This window comes from Falco punctatus, assembly GCF_963210335.1.
Source record: "Falco punctatus genome assembly, chromosome: 15".
Lineage (NCBI taxonomy): Eukaryota > Metazoa > Chordata > Aves > Falconiformes > Falconidae > Falco > Falco punctatus.
This window is the reverse complement of record NC_137595.1, coordinates 11,990,996-12,014,204: the sequence shown is the minus strand read 5'-3', so window position 1 is coordinate 12,014,204 and position 23,209 is coordinate 11,990,996. Positions and strand designations below refer to the sequence as shown.

The 23,209-nt window shown below is 51.3% G+C and overlaps 1 protein-coding gene across 1 annotated transcript in view; it reads left to right on the top strand.

Annotated features, from left to right (window-relative positions):
- Positions 1–1,938: 1,938 nt before the first annotated feature.
- Positions 1,939–23,209, top strand: part of LOC308053799 (gamma-aminobutyric acid receptor subunit gamma-4) — a 42,301-nt gene continuing 21,030 nt past the window's right edge. The window contains exons 1-3 of the mRNA XM_080365524.1: positions 1,939–2,468; positions 7,812–7,960; positions 8,163–8,230. Of these exons, the coding sequence (XP_080221650.1) occupies positions 2,413–2,468; positions 7,812–7,960; positions 8,163–8,230 (273 nt within the window). The 5' untranslated portion in view covers positions 1,939–2,412. The remainder of the gene's footprint in view (positions 2,469–7,811; positions 7,961–8,162; positions 8,231–23,209) is intronic.

Here is a 23,209-nt window from a genome sequence, read left to right as displayed (position 1 = left end):
ACTGCACGATCAAACCCTCATTTACTGTGGCAGCATGGCCCCTGGGTGCTGTGCTCACGAGGACTCTGCAAATAATAGGTTTGATTAGTTTGCCAGTTAAACTGAAATACCAGAAGGGACACAAAGCATCTTGAATAAAACATTTCATCTCCTGTTTAAGTTTGGAGAATCCCATGACATTAGATCTCAAAACAAACGTCTCTTCAAAGTGGAAAACAGGGGCTTTTTCCTCCCAAAAACACTGGTGCAGGGCATTTTGTCCTTCTCAGCATTTGGTGGTTTTTCCTGGTCAAAATCATTCATCGTGAATTTGAAATGGGTTTCTCCCAGGCTGAGCCTGTGCTCTTGATAAATAAGGTGTTTGCTTAAAAAGCAGTGCTCTCCCCTTGCTCTCCCATGCCGTCAACACACTTCATTCTTATCCTTGCTCCCAGTAAAAGACTCAGTACCAGTCACAACAAGAAACCACTGTAGATGAAGGGGAAGACCAGGGAGGACAGCTGCTTGGATGCTCCTGCTACGTACAACTGCCTGAAAGGTGCCACCAAAACAGCATCGTAAATGGATGTTGTGATTTCCTAACACTGCTCAGACCATCTCCAGTTCTCCAAGCACCAGTCCTCCCCAGATATCTCAGTTCTCAGGTAGCAGAAGAGATGGTCAAAAGAAATCAGTCCCATGAATTTTCCCACATACCACTTCACATCCTGCGTCTTGAGGGGGAGCTGAGAGCACATATATGAACCCCTGGATTTTCTGTCATCTGATGGTTCATGACCAGAATCCTTGACAGCTATGTCCTCCCTGTGGCTGCTCTTGCACCTTTCCCAAGTTCAGCTTCATCTGGATCCCTGAACAGCTTCTGGGGCAATCCAGTGGTTTGCTTTGAAGCTTAATGTGCTCTTTCCCCCTTCGCTGCTGCTTTGATATTCATTATTTACTCTTTTGGCATGTGCCTCCTGTAAAGTGCCATCCCAGAACTGGTTTCTTTGCATGCAGTAGAGGAAACATAATCTGCAGACGCATGGTTACAGGGAAATGCCATCTTGTAGCTGCGATGCCTGGAGCTGGCTCCTACAGCTTTGAAGCTGCTCAGATCTCATGCTTGAGGGCTTAAGGTGATCATTGCAAGAATCAGCAAGGGAGAGCCTGCGTAGGAAGAGCCTCGAAAAATCATCCAAGTGTGCTGCTGTTATTTACTGCGTGGACTCCTGTAGCACTCCTAGTCCCCCTTGAGAGCAGTCCTGGCTATTAGGCACGGAACGTGCTAGGGAACAGGTATCTCCCTGTCCTGCCGAGCTGAGCAAAGGAGACAGTGGTTACCAGCGTGCTGTAGATGGAGAGCAGAGAGGTGATTTCCCCATGTTCGTGTGGGGAAGGCTGTGACAGGGCCAGGAGGGAGGAAGGCAGTGGTCCTCGCCCCACTGCAGTACCAGGGATGGTCCCACTCCAGTTCAGAGGGGTGGCACCAAATCCCCATTTGTCATCAGTGTTACCAGACCCTCTGGGAGATGCAGGCCCAGGCCCCTCTGGGGACCGGCTCCTGCCACTCACGGCTGTAACCAGGTGATGAAGGACAATTATTGGTACCTCGTGTAGCTCTTACAAAGTTGCTTCTGAGCAAATCTCACCCAGATCTCACCCAGAAGCAGCCCCTTATTCTTGTTTACAAGTCGGATGCCAGCCGGGAAAAGAAACGCCCAGGTGCAGCTCTGCAAACCGTGAGAGCAGGGAGCAACGGGATGACAACCCGCAGCCCCCCGCGATCCCTGGCAGACCCCACGCACCCTCCCGGCTTTTTTCGGCGGGACAGAGCCCCAACAGGTGGGAAAGGGCTGTCCCGGCTTTCTCTCCCTGGCAGCTCTGCCCAGCGGGGACTGACACCTTGCATATTTTAACAATAATTACCCACTTTTTTTTTTTTTTTTTTTTTAAGGAAAAAAAGTAATCCCAAGTGTTGTGCATTGTAAGAAAAGCTACTATTAAGAGAAACGAAGCGCCTCGTTACGCAAAGGGGGAGCGAGAGCGCCTTGCACCAGCTGACGGTGCTCGCTCCCCGCAGCAGGCAGATGCGCGGGCTTGACTCTGCCGTGCGCCCCCCCGCGCTGGCGCTCAGCCCTGGGGGGGTGCGGGGGGAGCCAGCCCCTGCGCGGGGCGGTAGGACCCTGCGCCGAGCCCCTCCCCGCCGCCGAGTCGGAGAAGAGATGCCCAACTTTCCGCTTCCTCCCCGGCGGCGCGGAGCGGGGCGCGGAGCGCGGAGCCGGGCGGGCGGCGGCGGGGCTGGAGCGCGGTGCAGCGGGCAGCGGGGGGGCCCCGCCGCCGCCCCCGCCCCGGCCCCGAGCTGAGCCCCGCCGGGGCGGGCGCACCGCCGCCGCTGCCCCCCGGCCCGGGGCCGGCCCTCGCCTCGCCGCGATGCCCGGGACGGTGCTGCTGCTCTGCCTGGCCCTCGGGCCGGTCCTGCGCGCCAGGTGAGACCCCCCGCCGGCCGGGACGCCCCCTCCCCGCCTCAGTTTACCCGTCGGGGCAATGGGAGGGGAGGGGGCTGGAGTCGCAGCATCGGTCTCCACTCCCCCCCACGCCCCCCCCCCCCCGGCTTCAGCGGGGGTTGGGGCGCCTCTGTGCCCCCAGCGGTCCCTTTCAGCCGTCCCCGAGGCAGGATCAGGTCTGGTCGCGGCCGCACCTGGCATCTGCAGGTCCCTTGCACCCGGGTCCCCGCTTCGCACGCCAGGAATCAGAGCACATCCAGTTTTCCCCCCTGCCATCACATCGCTGGCTAAATCCTGCCGGGGGTTGAGCCCCCTTCTGGGGGTGCCCAGAGCAGGATCAGAGCTCGTCACCTCCTGGGGGCTCCATCCATCACCAGGGTATTTCCACACGGAGTCGGGCTGGGTGGGATGGAGCTTGCCTCCCCTTCCCGACACTCCATCTCCTGCCCCCCCGAAAGCCCCTGCAGGGCTGGCAGCCTGGCAGGCGAAGGGCAGCGCAGGCTCCTGCCTTGCTCTACAGGTTGGCCCCTGGTCCCAGCCCGATGGCAGCCCGATGCCAGCAGAGCGCTGAGTGAGAAGGCGAGCAGAGGCGTGGGGGGCTGGCAGATCACGGTTCTCTCCCGGGGCTAGTGGTTTTTAGTGCTTTTCTGTAGACAGTGATGAAAGGCCCCCCACACGGGGTTTTCAAGTTTCTTTTTTTTTTTCTTTTTTTTCTTTTTTTTTCCCCTTTTTCTTTTTTTTTTTTTTTTTACAATTCCTAGCCCTGCCGGTGAGTTTAATAGCTAGATTGGGACAGAACATGTTGTCAGCAGATTGTTGCCCCCAGGGCTCGGGGGAAGAGGGATTTTACTGGCTGAAGCTAATTGGCAGAATAAACCACCTTAAAGCCGATCAAATCCCATTACAAATGCAGTCAGGGACAGGGAGCATGAATCCTACTACTAATGGTCTGCTCTGCCAAGGCTTCCCGACATCGGGTGTGGGCAGAAAGTCCATCCCTGACACAGTCCTCCAGGTCTTGGGCTTCCCAGGGTCGAGGCAGTGAGAGCTGCCCCGTGGCTGGTGCCCTGACACCCGGCCTCTCACCAGCGTGGACGAGAGGGGGGTCCGTGGGGATCCAGGTTCCTGTGCCCTACTGTCCCTGCAGCGCACTGCCGCCAGCACTGCATTTTGAGAGGGTGAGTCGTAAGCTGCTAGATCACATGGAGAAAGCAGTTAAGTCATGTTTTCACATGCCCTTGAGCAGGAAGATTCACCCAGTAGCTGGCCCGGCTTCCCTTCTGCCCACTCCCTCATGCCTGCCGCTTCCCTGAGCCCCACTTTGCCAGGAGCAGTGTCTATGCATGCTGGGGGGATGATGGAGCAGGAGAGAAAGCCTGCCGGAGAAAGGGAGCAAGTTGTATCAGGTTCATACTCTGCAGTCGCTGCGTTTTTCCTGGCTGCAGCTTGCTGGGGGGGCGGGAGGCGGGGGGGTGAATCTTGCCTGCCCCACACTTGATGGTGGGTGCTGGATGCTGGAGTGAGGAGCCCAGTTCAGGTGCTTCGTGTGTGTGTGAGCTCTTCTCCCAGCACAAGCTGCAAGACCCATCCCCTGGCGCTGGAGGCTTTGTGCCAGGTGACTCAGCACTCCCCTGATGGTGCCCCCACCACAGAGCCTAATTCAGCAGCGTTTCCCGGGGCACTGCCTCAATCAGGACCAAGGCACCCAACTCTGAGCCCTGAAGGCAGGACCCCTGCACAGCACCACATCACCAGAAAGCTGGGCTTGGCAAATTGTTGAAGCTGTGCAGACTTGACCATTGGGGCTTCATGGAGCATGCTGTGAGAGGTACAAAGACATGTGAAACAGGTAGGGTACAGTTTAGTGAGCTCCCTGTCCTTAAATCCTCTGCATGCTTCTAATTCAGAGAAATGTGCCTGAACGTCCTTGTGCCTACAGCCCTTGGAGGTGTTGGGATGGGTGGCTAGAAGGACACATTAGCACGTGGTAATTTGGATTGACCACAGCGCTTTTCAGCCAAGGGAAATGTTCTTGCATTTTGTTGCTGTCTGGTCCTCCAGAGTAGGGGAGGCTTTGAGATGTGTTTGCAGAGGGGCTGGACAACCACAGCCCTGGTATCTGCACTTGCTCCAGGATGTTCCTGCTTCAGGGCTAGGGATAGCTAAGAGGGTGTGTGTCACCTCCCCGGTGGGTGCAGGTCTCAATACAAAATTCTACTGGTCTCAGATTTCATTACAGACTAGTTTGCAAATAGTAGCAGGCCTGCGTCATGGTCAAGCACCATTGGCTGTCCTACCAGGCAAGGAGCAGAAGTGTCTTTGAAGGCTCTTGGCACATGTTCTTTCCCTCCTCCTGCTAAGGGAAACCTTGTCAGACAGCTTGGGCATTGGGGGAGGGAGCCAGCCACCAGCTCTTCAGGTGGCATTTACTGACCACCAGTGTGCTTGGAAACCTCAGCAAAACAGGTGTCTGCTTCAGTAAAACAGAATTAGGGAGCCAAGGCAGAGCACTGTCCTGTGTAATGCCAAGGATTGCCCGAGGAGGGTTGTCCAACCCCATTCATACATGTGAACGCATCTGAAAGGACACCTCCCTGCTGTGCAGCCCTCCTGCTTTGGGCACCAGCGGGAGCTGCCATGGCCCCGACCACATCTGTCAGACCAGGGGTTTCCTCGCACTGTCCCCAGCTCTGCCCTGCTGTCGTCCCCCCTGCCCACACTCCCTGCCCACACTCGTGGCTGCATCCCAACCCCATGGCCGAGTGCTGGAGCGCTGTGAGGTGGATGTTTTGATATTTCAACAGGCAGAGGTGACAAAATGTGGCTCTGCCTTTCCTCCTGGCTGCACAGAGACATATGAGAACTGGCTGTCCCCTCTTACCGAGCAAGTCACTTTGCACCAGGAGACACAGCCACCAGGCCAGCAAGTGTTTGCAGCACATTGAGGATCACTGCAGATTTGCAGTGTGACATTTCCATTAGCAGCTGTGGGGGCACATGCACGTGTCACCTGAATTCCTCTCCTCTGCAGTAGCTCATGGACTCTTCCCTTCTTGAAGTGGGCCCACTGGGAAGCGAGACTGGTGAGGAGGCAGGGGCTTGCATACAGTGGCATGAGAGTTACGCTCCTGACCAGCAAGGGTGTGTGCACAGACACCCTGCAAAACTGTATTTTCTCCACCAAAAACTGGCTTGCCTATGCTAAGATGGCTTAGTATGGTTTAGTAGTCCAGGATTAGCTGCATTAAAAAAATGCATATTTTTGGTAGTGTCACTGCATCTGTAATAGGGATGTGACTCCCTGGAAATGCCATCCCAAGCCTGAGGGTGTTAACCAGCAACACTAAAGGGGGGGAAGCCAGAAGGCTGAGGTCAGAGTAACCAGCCTGGTTTTGTTCAGCCCTGGAGGAATGTTTCAGACTCTACTGTGGCCTTATGGCTTGCAGGAACTGGATTTTAGCAGGGCAGGGGGACACGCAGAGTTCAGTGCAGGCAGGGCTGACTCAAGTCGGGTCAAGGGAACACCGAGATAAGGTTTCGGTACAGCTGTTGCAACCCTGCTAGAGGCAGCCTGCACCACCCAAAACACTGGCAGCAAGGGAAAGCGGTTAGGATTGCTTTCCTGTGCCCTCAGTTGGGCTGCGGGCAGAGACAGGTGTCCTTTGTGCCCCACAGGAGAGGGGCCAGCCTCAGATTTCGGCTCTCGGCAGCTTTTGGGTGGGCACAGTGGTGGTCCCCTGTGCCTCCTGCAGCTGCTGGATGCTGTGGAGCTGTCTGCTCAGCTGCGTTTGGAAGGCACAACAGGCGGGCGAGCCCTTTCTGCCGCTGCTCAGATAGGGAAGCACATCCTGACAGTGTTGCTTAAGACTCCTGAAGCATCGTTAGGAAGTGCAGCGCAATCAGACAGGAAACAAGCTGATGTACCAATACCTAATGTGCGATGGCAGGCAGCCAGCTGCACGCAGCCCAGCCCTTGTCGGGGGACACATCCTGGTGCCTCAAATCTGGGGAGATGCAAAGAGTTTTAAAGTGATTGTGAAAGCAAGTTTTATCTGGGGTTTTAAAAGAGGAGCATCTGATAAATCGACTGCAACATGTCAATTTAATGCTTTTTTCCTCGTTAAGCACCTTTGCCAGGCTCTGCCTCCCTGAGCACTGAAGGGAGATGTGTATCGGAGGTGCCTGATTGCACCTTGGAGCTGCGAGGCTCCAGCTGGGAAGTGTCAACACAGTGGCAGCTCCCGCTGTGAGACCCTTTCTGGCGCTGGAGCAGGCGACACGCTGACATGGCAGGCATCAAGGGGGGGTGTGCAGGGTGTGGGATGGCTCGGCATCCTCTCCCACATATGGCTGTGTCATTCCAGGGACAATCTTGTGAATGAGCTGCCCAGAGCAGCGGCAGGTGGTTAGAATCTCCCGGGTGACCATGTGAACCTAATTTAATTAGAGGGTTTAGGAAAACTCCTTTAGAAAAAGGGAGGGGTGCAAAAGGCTTAGGGAGGGCAGATTTAAAAGGCAGTGGGAGAAGCTGTTGCTAAGTGGATCGTGTCCAAAGGTGCATACAAGTTTTCTCTGCCTGGCTTGGAACTGGAAGATCAGGAGGATGGAGCATCTTTAAATGGGAGCTTGTGCTAAAGGCTGTGGAGGAAGGGCTGGTGAGTACAGGGAATGAGTTGTGGCAGTCTTTGCCTGAAGGCAGAGGAGTTTGCACAAGGCTTTAATTTCCAAGGGTCTGTGTAAGGCAGATGGCTGGATTCCTGGCAAGCCAGATGTGCATGCTGCCTGCTTGGTAATTTTAGGACCTCTTTTTTCTGAAGTGCTTTTATTGTAAATGCCTCACTCCCCAAAAATGTTGATTTGGTCACTGTCTTCTTCCTCAGAGGAAGCCTGCTTCAGGTGCAAGTGGCGGGCAGAGCAGCCGAGGTATCTGAGGTTGACAGGCAACTCCAGGAGCAGGAATGGGGGTACAGGAGTGGGATGGGCAAGAAAGCTGCAGGGGGAGGACAGGACTGGCTCCCACTCTTCTGGGATGACCAGTGTGTCTCCAAAGGGAGCTGGGGAGGATATGGAGCGCCCCATGCCAGCTAGTCCTGACTACTGGTGGCAAGGCCCCTGCACATCTGGGGACACTGAAGTGAGCAAAGGCACCAGGTGACTTGTGTCTTCTTAGTAGCATGGCTGAGAGGAGATCCCTGAGCTCCTTATGTTCTGCCTTTTAGCAGTGCTGCATCCTCCTCCTTTAGTGTCTCTGAAACCCAGCTGTGCCCCTACTTGCACAGAGCACCAGAGAGCTGCCACAGTGATGTCTCTCTCTCTCTGCTCCAGGTGTGAGAGCACAGAAGAATATGATTATGATTACCTCAGCATCAATAAAACCTGGGTCCTTACCCCCAAGGCACAGGAGACTGATGCCACGCAGATCCTCAACTCACTGCTGAAGAACTATGATAACAAGCTGAGGCCAGACATTGGCAGTAAGTGTCCCTTGAAGCTCCCTGTGGCCACAGGTAATGCCTGGCCTGGCTGTGTTGTGTGTGTTCCATGCTTCTGTGGCTGCTGTAGTTGGGATTTTTAGTGAGACTGAGCCTGGCTGATCCCAGGTGCTCCCCTGGTCCTCAGCCCTTCACAAATAATCCTAGCCCAAGCTTATCCGTCCCTATTTTATTTTCTTTACAGTCAAGCCCACGTTTATCGATGTGGATATCTACGTGAACAGCATTGGGCCAGTGTCTGTCATCCAAATGGTGAGTGGTGTCGCGCAGGGTTGCGGTATCACCTCAGCTGAGATCATGGGAGGTAGCTGGCCCAGCACTGCTGGGAGGTCGTGTCATGCTGGCTAGACACGATGTGAAGGTTGTGTTGTCATGAGAAGAGGTGGATTTGTTTCTCTTCCCTTGAGAAGAGGTGCTCTGACCTGCGCTAGAAAGGCTTGACAGCCATACCTGGTCAGGAGCAAGGTCCTCAGGTGCCCTTGGTGAGCTCAGCAACCTACCATGCTTGCAAGTTCAAGTGGAAGGGTACTGCTGCTCTTTGGTCTCACCGGCAATGTGTGGACAGACATCTCTGCCTGGTGGCTTTGCCCTCTCCTGCCTGGGAAGCGTGCAGGTGCCAGGATGCTTGGAGCAAACTGCACCACCCTGGTTGAACCAGTGTGGTGGTGGCTGGGAGGGGGAGCAGCACGCTTCCCAGGAGGACTGAAATAGGTACCTAGAGGTGGTTTCCATGGCTGTGGTCTGATGGTGTGAAACTTAGGTGCCTAGCCCTGGACTGTGGTGCTGGGGAGGGGCAGCCAGCGTGTCTCAGGTCCAACAGCTCTTCTTCAGTGTGTAGCACCTTAAATTGATGCCACCCTGACCGTGATGGTTTCTGCTCATCGGGGCCCCCACTGTACCAGGAGCTGTGGAAAAACTCAACAGAGATGCTCTTTGGTCTGAAGACCCTACAGGACATGCACTGGAGAGCAGCTGTTGATTATATATTTTTCATGGGAAACTTCCATTACTGTTTTCCATGTGTAGTCATTTTTTTCCCCTTTTCTAGTAAGAAACAAACCTGACTGCCATCAGATTTTGAATCACTTCTTTGGTCCACTGGGCAGTGGGGTAGAGGGGACAAAGGAGAGGTACAGCCAGGACAATTTGGCTTTTTTTGTCTATCTCTATACAAAACAGAGCAGGAAAAAACCCAGCTCCCTTAAACAAAAACAAAAAAATAAAGTTCTTGGGACAGGCACATTATTTTTAGTTTCCCAAGTAGAAAATTTCCACTGAACAAACCCCTCTGGGGATGGAGGAATGTCATTGTAGTTGTAGCACCACTTCCACTCAAAAAAAACCAAACAAAAAAAACAAAAAAACATTTTGAAGCATCTCTTCTGCCTGGCCATCACCAAGCATGTGCCACCAAGCAGTGCCTGCTCATGAGCTACCAGATGGGCAGCTGGCTGGGTGCTGGCGTGCACGGTGAGGGCACCATCAGGAGGCCCATCGGGGACATCCTCAAGGCCAAAAAATTTCCTTTCATTCTTTCTGTGGGCCTGGTCTCCAGGAGGACCACAGACAAAGCCATGTGGATGTCATCCCTGGCTTCCAGCAGATACTGCAAGCTGTGTGGGTGTGTGGACATGAAGCCACACAAAAGCAGCAGTGTGGGGGAAGGGTGCAGGGGCTGGATGTACTCGCTTCCCCAGCTACTGCTGTTCCTGGATGTAGAGCATAAGAGTTGTGTTATAGGTGGTTGTCCCATCTGCTTTGCAGTGCCCAAGGATACGCCAAGAAAACCACACTGCGTGTCCTAATTTCCTTCTCTTTTCCTCTCATCCATGTACTTTACTCCTTTCCACCCTACTGGAAGCTCTGCTCTCCTCCCTGTCACAGGAGCACTGCATTGCCATGCAGGTGGTAGCCGTACAGAGTGGCTTATAAAATCCAGTCTTGCATCCAGAGTTCATCTCGTCTCCTAAACAGAGATACCAGGCACTGCTGCTAGTCTGGTTTCCTAAGAAACACAGCTTATGCCATGGTGATGGGTGTGTGAGAAAGTAAGTACGTCCGTCCCAGTCTTTCAGTATTTTATATCCACTGGGCTAATACCGGCAGCCATACATGGCTGGTATAGCAGCTTCAGGCGTGTTCAGCATCTCCAGTATTTTTGTGAAAACAGGATGCAAGGCAGTGACAACAGCCATCCCCACTGAGGGGGAAAACTGTTGTGTGGACTCAACCCTTACTAGAATCATATGGGAGGGTGCTGCTGAAGACAGCCCTGACCGTTCCTAGAGCAGCTCAACCCATGTGTTTAGCTCTTTCTGAGGGTCAGCAGAAGTTTTTATGCTTCATATAGGGGGGCTCCACAACTGCACAGGATCTCAGGGGGTCCCAGCCCACTTAATGCAAGCCAGGAGTGAGAAGGCAAGATTGGCACTTGGAATCGCCTACATCTGCAGGGCTGTGCTGGGGAAGCTGCTGCCACGGGGCTGATCTACCTGCCTGCAGCCTTGCCACCTGAGAAGGTATTGCTGTTTGTGGGAATGGCATGGCGAGGAGCTGCTCAGGTAGGGAAGGAAACCACTCGTTGTAGAGACAGTTGAGGGATTTTGTGGCATCAGTCACAACTGGGTGCGCTGTCTCTCTAAAGTGCCCAGATGCTACAAGTCCAGGGATCCCTGCTGAGTCCTGACCAGTGATCTGAAGACACCTCCGTATGACTCCCCAGGTGGACTCTCTATGGACATCTCTTCTTCCCCCATCCCCTTGGGGAACTTCCTAAGCTTGACTCTGTGATGACCTTGAACTTAAAAACCTTTCTCCCCAAGATCCTGGGCTGATTAAAGGTACTGAGGACAGCTAGATCCAGGTCTCATAGCCTTGGATGGCAGCTTTCTGCCATCTGTACTCTGAATACTTCCCCCTGCTCACAAGGGAGGCTCCATCGTGCTACAGTGTCTCCTGAAGCAAGAGAAAAGGGCTGTGACAAAGCTGCCAGTGCCACCTCTAGACCTGGCTGCTTCACCCACTTGCTTTGTGTTTGTTTGCTTTTCCATGCTGATACGATGAATTAAGGCATTCTGTGGGTCATGCCAGCCACTGACAGGCTGGCATCAAATGTATGATATAGATTGTCTTTGCTGGGGACATGTCATTCCCACTTTGTCCTTTTTTATCTAGCTTCTCCCAACCTGAGAAGCTCTGCCTTGTCCCAGCTATCAGGCCCATCCCTCCTGCCTGATCTTTCCCTTTCCCTTATGTAACCTGAGAAAATGCACATTTCAGAGGGAAGGGAACCAGAATATGACTCCGAGCTAGATCTCTTGAGCCTGTGGTGAGACTTCTGTCTGCCACAGCTACAGAGGCTCATGTAGGCTGGAAGGCCCACTGAAGGGGAAATGTCCCATCTCTTTAGGTGCATTGTAGTGACAGCATTTTACATAAATATTTCTCTTTCACATAGCCATGCTATGCAGAAGATAAAAAAAACCTAGTTCCGCTTTTAAGAAATACAGCAGCATTACTGTGGCTATTAGCTTGGACCAGCACGGTCTGTGCATCTGAAGCTGAAGGCTATAGGATGGCCTGACGTGCCAGTGGAATAGACAGCTCCAGCTTAAGCAATGTAGTTTGGTCTCTTGGGGTCTTCTGCACACCCCACAAAGGGTTAACCACTCACCACTGCCTTCAGCCTGGTGATGCTCTGTCAGGGCTTGGAAGCTGGCCCTGCGTAGCCGCTGCTCAACCTCCAAATGATAAATCGTGTCAGGATACAAAACTGATTTCAGTCCTTAAAAATGAATAGGTGATTTGAAAATGTCCTGTGCTGGGTGTGAATTCTGCATCCCCCTCATCAATCACTTGTCATAAATAACATTAACATTCAGGAGTCAGCAGAAGGCAGGCAAGTTTGGAGGGGGAAGAAATGTTAAGTGATTTCCTGGTATCTTTTGTAGACCAGAAGGGCAGTCTTGTTTCCCATGTAGGTAGTTGAGCAAATTCTACATTCTCTCCTCCCTGGGGAAAAGACCCTTCGTGCTCTTCCAGCCAAAGTGTGGCAGTAACTAGAAATAAAGCTAGGAGATGGTTAAATGGTAGGAAGCGGCATGGGGCTTGGTTTAAAGGGGATGGGCTGAGAGGGAAAAGTGTGCAGGAAAGTGGGACCATCAGGTCCCAAAGCTGTTTGCTCCAGTTGCTGTATGGACTGGGATTTCCTCCCCATCTCCATGAAACTGTCATCTTTGGGTGGGATTGGGGCAATTGGTGCTTCTCAGGTGGTGGGAAGCTGCGTTCACATCATCAAGGAAAGGATGTTCTCGGCCATGAGCCCTTCCAGAGCTGCCTGCTGCCGCTGGGTGCCAGCCAGTAGGACCTCAAGCCAAATGAGTTATCACCTACAGCGCTGCAGCTTTCCAAGCTGTGTCGCAGATCTGGATGCCCAATTAGATTCCCATTAATGCAGACAGTGGTTAGGTGTCCTTGGCTTATCACTAAGCTGAGCCTGGTGCAAAGACCCACCTTGGTTCTCCGAGCATGTTTGCAGGAAGAGGTGCCAGGGAGGGCTATAGCACCAGGGACTGATGGAAGGAGACTTTGGGTTCAAATTTTTCACTGACTGGTTGTTTGCTGGAGGGATTTGCTCCTGGTTTTATTTTCTAATGGCTTTATTGCTATAGATTATAGCTTTAACTGGTGTCAAGGGCACCTGGAGTTCTGGATCACCTTCCTTTAGGGATGCTTAACTCTCAGGAAATGATGCTGTAGAATCGATGTGGTTGCCAGCTATTGGGGTTGAGTGTCTTTCAGTCCTGAAGATGTCCGTGAAGTGTCCATGAGAGCCAGCATGGGTGGGAGTGGAAAAAGCGCTTCTGTTCTGAGCTTGGGGATGGAGCAAGTCTTGCCCAGAGCTTCTCAGAGTCCTCCCATAGCTCAGAGCTGAACATCCTTTTCTTCCTTTCTTGTGCAAAACCAAGTGGGAGGCTTGAGGAGTTGAACACTGAGAACTTAACCCAAACACTTGGTAGCCTTCTGGCCAAAGTGAATGGAGACATGCCACACATCCAAGGACCTGCCTTGGTTACCGGTCTCAGGTGGCTGGGATCAGAGGCAATGCAGTCGGGGCTAGTTTAGATGCTGGAGGCTCTACTCTTTGGTATGTGAGAGGAGATATATTTGTGTGCCAAATTCTGTAGCAAAACTTGATGACAGCTCTTCTGGGATTCTGCCTCAATCACCACCTCAATCTTGTTACTTAATGATAATAAAGATGGAAAGAGCAAAATTGGCCTCCTCCATTCACTGGGGACCAGATTCTGCTGCCTCTGAAGTGCCTGTGATTTCCAAAGGGGTAGGGCTAAGCTCTTGCTTCCATTATTACAGCAAATTATTTTCTTATCTCTCTGCCTGTGAGCAGAGGACTGGAACCTAAAGAGGGTGATATGTCCAAATACACATGTTGAATATTCCTCCCTTCCCTCTTTAGGAGGGAGATGCTGCACACTATTAAATTCATAATGCTGTGCCTGGCTGCATTAGTTACCATGCAACACACTAACGAAATTGAGGATGAAGAACATATTTTCCCACGTCTGCAGTACTGCAGAATAGATTTAATAGATTTGCATGTATGGTGCATTTGTGAAAACACTGTGAGAAAGGGGGACAGAGGGAGGGAGGGGGGAAATGTTTATTCGTTATTTGCTGATGAATAATTAATTTACAAATGTTGTCTTGTTAAATATAAATTAAATCCTCATTTGACACACTTTATAATTTAGAAGTATAAGCCCAGCATGAATGAAGAGAACTCCCCACTGACTGTGTTCATGTAAATCCTGAGGAGCCAGGGAGGGAGGTTTGGCTTTCAAAGCTAAAGCTGACAAGGGGTAGCGATGAGGAATGGGGCTGCTGTGACAAAGCCAGCTTGGGGACCTGGGGCACTTTGTCTTTGTTCCTGGGTGCTTGTCGTGCAGGGATGGCTTAGCAGGGCAGGGAGGCAGTGGATGTCCGCACAACCCTCTTGCAAAGATTGCTTCCTCCCCACTCAGAGCCGTGGGTGGCTGAGCTGCTGAGTCGCAGCTCTTTGAGTAAAATCCCCATCAATGCCACATTATCAGTGGGCAGCAAGCTGGCAGCTGCTTGTGAACGGCTGAGCTATCCCAGCAGCCGGAGCAAAGATCCCCAAGAGTGGAGCTAGGCTCTACAAAAGCCCTATGGGACTAAGCCACCCTTATGGAGAGCCTATGGAGAGAGAGAGAGGTGGTTTGAGGCATCTCCGCACAGAAGCGGAGCCGTATCCCAAGGAACGGCGGCGGTGCTTTTGTTGGAAGGCAGTTAGTGTGGGAGCCACAGCGGGAAGCCTTGGGTTACAGCCCTGGTGTCCTGCTGCAAGGCTTGGGTTAATATGGTCGTTTCTTCTTAATAGATGGGGAAACTGAGACCAGTAATAATTGTCTGGCTCTGAGGAACACTTAAGTCTTGATTATACTTAGCTTTGGCTGCTTTGGAATAAGTAGGAAGGAAATGAAATGAAAATGGCACACTTTTTAGAATGCTTGAATATGTTGCTCTGGAGCACAAGATAAGCCTATAGGTAAAAGAAATTTGTTAACTCCCCACCTTCTTTCCTGCTAATAATAGACTCCAGTGGTTGCACAGCACTTCTCAACTGAAAGGACTTGAAAATGCTTCACAAATCATCTGTCTCAGAGGCAATAACCCAGATGCACCCACTTCTAGGGTGGATTGCAGTGCCTGAAGCACACCACAATGCTCTGCCAAGGACTGTGTGCTCTTCTTGGCCTGCCCAGTGTGCCACCGTAGTCAGGCATCAGCATAAATTAGTGAAGTTGCACAGGATACACACTCATGTAATGAGCTAGGTCGGGTTTTGGTCCCTGATAAAGATGTATATTGTAGAAATTTAAATTTTGAGAAATGAGTATTGCTCACTAAGGGCCCCAGTGCTTTTCCTGGCCATTAGTTTCCATGCCTGAGTGATGGCTGGAGCTGCTGGTGCATTTATAATGTCTTCACAAATACTCATTTGCTTGGAGAGTGCTCACATCTCGTGATTCCTTGATGCTCAGGAACGGTCACCTGAGCTCATTCCCGTGTGCCCGAGTCCTAGGAGAGGGACTGTTCCTCATGTAGCTGCATGCAGTGAGGTCAGGTACACGGAGAAGGGCAGTGGCTGTCCTGTAGCCATTGTTTGTCATTGGCTTAAGAAAAATAAAAATCCAAAAGCCACTGAGGAATATTACCGATCACATGTAACTTGTGGGACAAACCACAGCAGAAGGTCTAATGAAATAACATGAGTTACTCCCATCCTGAACAAATAGCCCAAGAGCTTCTGCAAGTTTCAGGATCCGCTCCCAAACTGGAAAAGAGCTGATTTATTCACTATGAATAATTCAGCCAGCTCCTTTTATTATCCAGAACATATACTAATCCCCTCCAGATATTTTCTGTGTGACATCGATGTTGGTATTTTATTTATAGGCTGTTTATTGTGCAGAAAACACAAGGAGTCCATTATAAGGGAAGACGAACAAAAAGCTGGGGGTTTGCCTCTAAATTTTGGAGCTAAACAAAATGTAAAAGTCTGGACAAGCAGCCTCCTAGGGGAAAAGTGCTTTTCTTCAGAGGCATTTCTGGAGAGCAAAGCCCTAAAGTTAATTAACATCTGTGCTCAAAGTCCAGCACTGAATGAGGAATGCGGCTGTACTCCGTCAGGTTTCTTAAACTGCAGCATCAGTCCTGGCACACAGGTGTCTCCACGCAGCCCACAGCCTGGGTGGCCTCCGGCCCTCGGGCAGCATGGCATAAATCAACATTCATAATGCAGTAAGTGGCTCTTGTAAATTCCTTCAGGGATCTGATTTCTGGCCTTCTGCTGGCAGGAATGGCTCAATCCCACATTCAATTTGTGCCAGCCTTTGGAGAAAACTTACATTTCTTCAGCTAGGCTGAATGCAGAGGGGTTTTTTGCTCTGAACCCTTGCAGGCAGCCTGGGAAGGATGCTTACTAGGTGCTGCCCAGGTAGCCAGTGCGCTTACTGTGCCCAGCCTCAGCGTGTTGTAACTTGTAATTCCTCACCCTTACCCACAGAAAACCTTTCTAACATAGCTCGTGACTGCAGCAGCTGCGCCTGGTCTCCCTTTCCAGAGGTGTCTGTCAGCCACTGAGGTTTTGCTTCTTAATACACCATGACGACAGTTTTCCAGTGACCAGGAGACTCACCTTACTGGGGCCTGGACCAGGCTGGAGGGATGTCCCCTGCACTGACAACCCTGTCAGCTAGCAGCTTTCAGGTTCGTAGGAGCTTTCCCTTCTGGCAGGGCATTTACCATGAGGCATAGGCATGGACATGGCTGCAGTCACTGGGCGGTGGGAGCGCACCCCTGCCCATCCCGCCGTGGTAGGGATGTGCCTGTGAGATGCGGGGTCAGGCTCAGAGCTGCTGTGTGCAGCTGCCTCTCGCAAAGAAAAGTCCAGATGCAGTTGTCTCCATCACAAGCGCGTCAGCTAATGGAGTTGCTCGGTGGTTCCCCAATGGCCCCACTTCTCCGTACAGAGACGGTGTGTGTGGACAGGCCAGGAAGCATATATTTGATTTGGGTACTGATCTGTGCTCTGAACCTCATTAAATTGATTCTTCCAAGTCAAAGGGAAAGCACTATTGTGTCAAATTTGAAAGATATAGGCTCTGAGCTGTACCAACACTTGTCACTTGATGGGCTGAATTATTTTTAAGGCTGAGCTGATTTATCTGAACTGAAGGATTTAGATCTCTCCACAGGAGAGGTCTGGGTATTTCAGGTACGTGACAGCCAAGTCAAAGAGCTGGTCAGAGGCCAGGGTTTCTGGTCTAGGGCAAAAAGCCAGCATCATAGGGGAGGGGACAAACAACCAAAATTCTTAAGCAATTCTGAGGGAAAATGGGTTTAGGGGCAATCAAAACATTTATGTTTAGCATCAGCAGTTTGTTTTTCATTTGCTTTTCATACGGTGATAAATTCTGTCCTATAAGTAAAGCATGAAAAAGAGTATTTGAAAATAAAAGTAAAAATGAAGTGTATCAAATAGATAAGTGTAAAGCAAAATATTTTGTTAGCTTGCTAGAGAAAAAAAAGTTTCTGAACGAAATGATGAGGTTGAGGTAATTCATTTTAGGTTTTGACAGTTTTAATTTATTTTCAACAAAAGTTCATTTTCTCAGTAGAAATCATCCTCAGGTGAAGCAGTCCTGCCATCTCCCCTAAAAGGCTGACGTGAAATCTGCTTGCTGTAAATGTTTTATGAAATGGACCATTCCTCGGAATTCAGTGGTTGTGGGTGACCAGCAGCAATATGCTTCAAGGACCTCTTCATGCCTCACTGTTAAAGGCTGAATATTCAGACTATTACATCCCATCTCCGTGCACAGGAAGGGTTTAATTGCCCATGATACAAATGGCAAGCAAGCAGCAGTGATACTGCCAGCCTGAGCCTCCCCGTGGCACCGGGGCTGGCTGGGCTGAGCCAGCGCTTTGCTTCTCTTCCCTGCAAGCCCTTGCATCTCCCCCACGCCTTAAGCTGTGTCTTAAGCTTGGTGTCTTTTGCGCTGGTAGGAGGTAGGTGTTAGGGTCAGCAAGTGGGTGGGCAGGTAGATCATCACAGTCATCTGCCAGGATGCCTCGCACGGGTCAGCAGCAGCCCACTCTGCTGTGGGTTTGCTGATGCTGCAGCCATTTCACACCAGTGCTGCTGAGACTGGCCCCAGTAATTCCCAATGCAACAGCTCCTCAAGGCCCCTGAAAAATCATACTGGCTGCATGGGGCGCTATGGGTCGGGGAATAAGTCTGGCCAGGGATCTTTGGGCTTGGTGTGTGCTGGTAGCATGGAGTTGATGGTAGCTGAGGACCCTGGTATAAACCTTGGTTGTCCACCTTCGTGTCCAGAGGGCTTTTCCGTGAGGAGTTCTGTGGTTCTTGACAGACCTGCAGTTAGCTGGGAATGGCTCTAACATCTGATCAGCTTTGTTCAACAGGAGAACTGCAGGTGGGAGTAATGGCTCACCTGCTGGCAGATGCACAGGGTATGCGTGAGCTAAAACACTTGGGAGTGTGAGTAGGGGAACACCTTGTCTCCATGTGGCTGGGCAACAGGGAAGGACAGAGCAGGGGCTTTGCAAATGTTGTAAGCCTTGTTGCTGACACTTCCCCCTGATCTGCTTCTCTTTCCCTCCAGCTTTTTCAGTGTACCTGTTACACCTGCCAGACCAGGCCTGTGTCCTTTGGTCTGTCATTCCTCCACAGACACCCACAGCCACCTTAGCAGTGTAAGTGAGGACATGGAGAGGAAGCGGAGCAATGGGATAGAGAAGTGGGAAGGATTTGTGGGAGTTAAGTTGGTTGTTCCTACAGTCACAGGGAGGTAGGAGGGTGAAGTTAAGATGATAACTGGCTGATCTCTTCATTTGCTCCGTGAAAAGAAAAGCTGAAGGCAAAGAGAACCGTAATATTCAAGACAACCATTTCCTTTTGTGGTCTGGCAGTGGTAGACTGACAAACCTGTCCAGAGCTTGCAGCCTTAGCTTCTCACGTGACCCTGCACCCTGTGAGAAGGCGTGATGGACCCTGGTTTCCCCTGCCAGAACAAAAAGCCACAGTGGTGACATGGCTTGGGGCAGTGTGCCAGAGGGATTTGCAGAGTAAATCTCAACAGGAGGCTTGGGGAGAGAAGGTCTCTGCAGAGCAGGCAGGGAATAGAAGGAGCTCTGGGAATGGGGATGTCGACACCCAGTTTGCACTGCAAGGGAGGAGTGAGCCATTGCATGGAGCCAAGCTCCCTTCCGCGGGATTGCTCACGGCTGGCTGGATGTGAGCTCTGCATGCAGCCTCCTGTGGAGCTGGCTGCAAGCTTCAGTCCAGTTCTGCAGCAGTGAGGTTGGGGGCTGCTTGGATGCTGGTGCTCTCTCACGGGATCAGCAAGAGGGGAGATGAAAATACTTCAGTGTTGCTGCTACCTCAGAAAGTCAAAGGCAGGTCCAAGTGCTGGGATTTGGTAAGGGGCAGCAGAGGAGATGGGCTGTCCAGCTCCCAGGAACCTTGGACTAAGCTCAAGAGCCAAAATTATTTGGTTTCTTTGCATGTATAATTCTGGGATATACAAGCTGTACCAATACGTCCCTTAGACCTCTGTGCAGAAAACCTCTTCATTGTTTTCGCTTATTCCCCAAAGATGTCCTAAAGCCATCTAAGGGGAGTTGGGTAAAGTAAGGTGGTTGAGTTTTAAAGGAGGCATCTGCAGGCGGCTGGGTCTCTACAAAACAGTTGGGAGCTGGTAAAAAAGACTGGGAATACCAGCCCCTGCTTTCTGAGGAGAGTCTTTTGCAGCCACCAGGTGCCATAGGACGTGAGCAGCCCAGAGCAGCAGAGCTCTGCAGGTCCTGCTTGCCCGGTGGCTGGTGTCCTGGTTTCCAAATGACCACCACACTTAGCCTGAAGTGTGGATGTATGCCTGGAAAGGAGAATCAGCTGGCCTGGTGTCCCTTCTGTAACTGCAGTCCAGCTTGCTTTGCCCTTCAAATATCCAACAGGGGAGACAGAAATTGTTCTTTCTTTGTAACCTGATTCTCCCAGCTGCTTTCCTCATCCTGGTGCTCCTTTGAAATCTCATTAGGGCTGGGCCGTGACTTTGTGGTGGCTTGAAAAAGACTGTGAAAGGAAAAACAAAATGAAGCAGGGAGAAGAAGCTATATCAAGGAACTGGCAGGGCAGGACAAGAAAGCTGGCAAGCACAGCAAATGGGCATGAGAGACAACATGAAACAGGTTTCCTTGAAAGAGTCAGTGGAGCAGAGTACACTGTCCCCACCTCCTTCTTCATCTGGAGCCAGGAGAGAACAGTGTCAGGAGTGACGATTTCTGCAAAGGGCACAAAACCTTTCCCTTCTGTGAAAGCAGAACTTTCTCAGACTTTTTGAATGTGCTTTTTTTCCTTGAGGATGAGGATTAGAAAGGGATTTACACAGGCAAACAGTGGTTTTCCTCCTGGCCAGCATAAGCATTTCCATACAATGGGTGGCATCCCAGGGACTCAGGTGCACTGTGCTTTCTCAGACCCGTTTTGGTGGGAGGAGGACAGAGTAGCATCAGGGTTTGGGAGATGGACCTCTCAGGTGCTGTCCTGACTCACTGGTTTTGGAGAACTGAACCATACTGCCCAGCCAGGGCATTACCTTGTGATGCTTTGTGCTGTGTCGTGACTCATGTGGTGCAGCCTGTTAGCCCACCACAGCCTGTCATTGATCTCCCAGGCCCAGCACAGTCCCTGCAGCCAGTGGTGTGCCTCACTTCTTCAGCACAGGTTCTGAGGTCTGCTGGCTTCTCCACCCTGTCAATGTGCTGCCCATGAAGGTGGTTTGACAGAGCTCAGCGCTTGTTGGAAGCAAGGGCTTCTCATGGAGGACAGCATATTTAGCAGAAGGCTGTAGTGATTTTCCTGCTCCTTGTACTCTGTCCCTAAGCTCTTGGGACTGGCCACCATAGGAGCCTGTTGGGACCGAGGGGCACTGCCTGACACTGTTTGCCCATTCTTATCCCTCTGGCTTTGTATGCTGTTGTGCCATGCCATGCAATTCCTGCACTGGAAGGAAGTTTCTGGCTCTGATGCACACAGAAAGCAGAGCTCCTAAGGCTCCCTCCCTCTGCCACCCTTTCCCTCCTGTCTTGACCTCAAAGCACAGCTTATGTAGCAATTTTTTCATCGCTAGGACTGCAATGGGAGGGACTTTGTTCCCTTTGCATGACAATTGCTATCCAGCTGAGATCGCTAGACACCTCTCAGTCCATAGAGAGAGGCAGTCTGTGCCCTGGAGAGCCTTACTAGACAAAGCAAAGTCCCATGAGAAGGTGGGGAGAGGTTGGAAAATTATGTGATGCTCGAATAGGGCCATTACAATTGAAGCTGTTTCTGTTTGAGGAGGGGTATGGGCAGGGTGTTGATACCTTTCTGGCTGAGGCGGAGAAGCAGAGTGGTGAGCTACAGGCCACAGAGAGTGTGGAGAGGGCATTGGAGAGGAGCAGGAGGAAAGAAGGCTAGAACAGGGAGGAAAGGGAAAAGAGGGAAAATCCAAGAAAGCCTCGAGAGATGAAAACACAACAAAGGGAACTGAGCAGCAGATGTGGGTTTTCAGTCCCTGAGCAGACAGGGAAGGTGCTGAGACCTTTACAAAGGTCTGCAGACTACTGTGGACTACTCTACTTCTCCAAAACCCTCAGTCCTTCCAAACAGGGACTGAATGTAAATAAGAATCAGACCCTAAATTTCAGACGCTGTCTTGATTTTACCAGCCCTTAGTCTATCTGGTGAGCCAGCAGCAGCAGTCGGCTGTACTGGCGTCTGGCAAAGCCGGTGGTGATGCCAGTGGTGGTCCCTTCTGTATGAGGTATGAGATTGGTGGCAGGGAGGCAGGCCCGGCTGGCAAGCCCTAAGCTTAGAAAGATGCTTGCTCTAATACTTCAAAACCACACAGCCACATGCTTCTGACAGTTGAAGGCATTCGGGTCATTTGAATGTTTGGAGGACTTTTCTGCCTTCCTTCGCTTCACCTGAGGGCCATTTCCCTGCTGTCACAACGGGATACTGCTCTCGTTCCTGCCTCTTCATCCTAGGGAGGAGGCAGTGAGGCTGCAGCATCCAGCTCCCGAACTGAGCAGGAATCCAGCAGCCCAGGACAGGAGTTTTGTAAGGACAGAGAGATGAGGAACATGTCAGTGCTGGAGGAACAGATCATGTTCCCAGCCAATGACAGACTCACAGATGTCACCATCCCAGAAAGTCCTCCTCAGGAGTGTTAAGGACTGGACACCTTGGGGGGTCCATGGGACCTCCTGCCTTCCTTTGTCTATTACAGGGGAGCTGCAGCAACTGGTTTCCCAGTCCTGGGTACTATTAGACTGCCCATCCCAGTGTTTAATTTTAAATGCAGTGGGTGGCATGGGAATGGGAAATGCAATTAAAGAAATTCCAGCTTCCCATCTGAATCTCACCAAGATGTTCTTGGTAAGACCAATCTTGGGAAGTTGACTGTATGCAGTGAGGTTTGTCTTCTAGCCCTTTTAAAGGAAATTTCTTTTTGTCTTGTCAAGAACCCCATGAGCTTAAAGGACAAATAAACAAGAGCACCTGCCCAAAGTGCTAAGTATTCTCTTCCAGTTATCCTGTGTGATTCTGTCCTCACCTCTTCTCTTCCCCCACCTGCTTGCTTCTTCGGGCACAAAGTTGCTTCAAGCCCAACACTGGGGAGCATTTAAGCATTTAGCGGTAAGGTTTGACACGCAAATGAGACTTTGGACAAGTGTGGCTTTGCTCTGCAGCAGCCTAGACATTTTCTAGAGATCGTGGTAACTGGGCTGCATCCTTGTTTGCATCAGAAGGTGCTTACACGTGACTCTCCACCCAGGCCATGTCCTGTCCTGAGAGTGGTGAAAAAACAAACTAAAAGGAGATGGCTCCTTCCCTGTACTGCTTTGCATAATACTTCAGTGAAGTGTTCAGTATCTTCTTCAAATCTGCCCCATCTGCATATAGCATCCTGTGTCCACGCCACTGCCTAATAACCTCGCCAGGGACAGTGCAGACAGACGGTGCTTCTGTAAACCAGAGTTTGGCTGATGTCATGTCTCGACTCAAGGACTTTCCTTGATCCTTTGGGTAATGACTGTTAATCAGATGCTAAAACACACACTATGTCACACGCCCCTGGGGCTCACAGTGAGAGACTCCCTGTGCCAGGCTATGCTCCAATGAATAGAGGAACGGACACCATGGCACGCAGCCATCTTGGGGTTGCATGTGAGGAGATAACATCACTGAAGGACTGGAAGTGGTGGTATAAGGGAACAGCTCACAAGAAAGGGTTTGGGGGAGAAGCAGCAGTCTGGAGTGGTTGGCTGTCATGAGTATAAAAGCCTGCCTTTTAGATGTCGCTGTTTGCCCATGCATGGGAGCAGGCATGAGCAGAGGTGTGTGGGAATAGGCAGGCAGAGATCTCAGAAGCCAGTACTAGGTTTTGAAAGCCTTGTCCACTTCCCATCTGCAGAGATTCCAATGGGTGAGCAAGCCATGAATGGGGAGTTTGAAATCGAGAGAGCAGCATGTACAGCATGTCTTGTTTGAAGGCTCCTGGCATGAGGACAGGACATGGTGATAGTTTTTAATAGCAAGTTTGTATTATAAAAAGAACG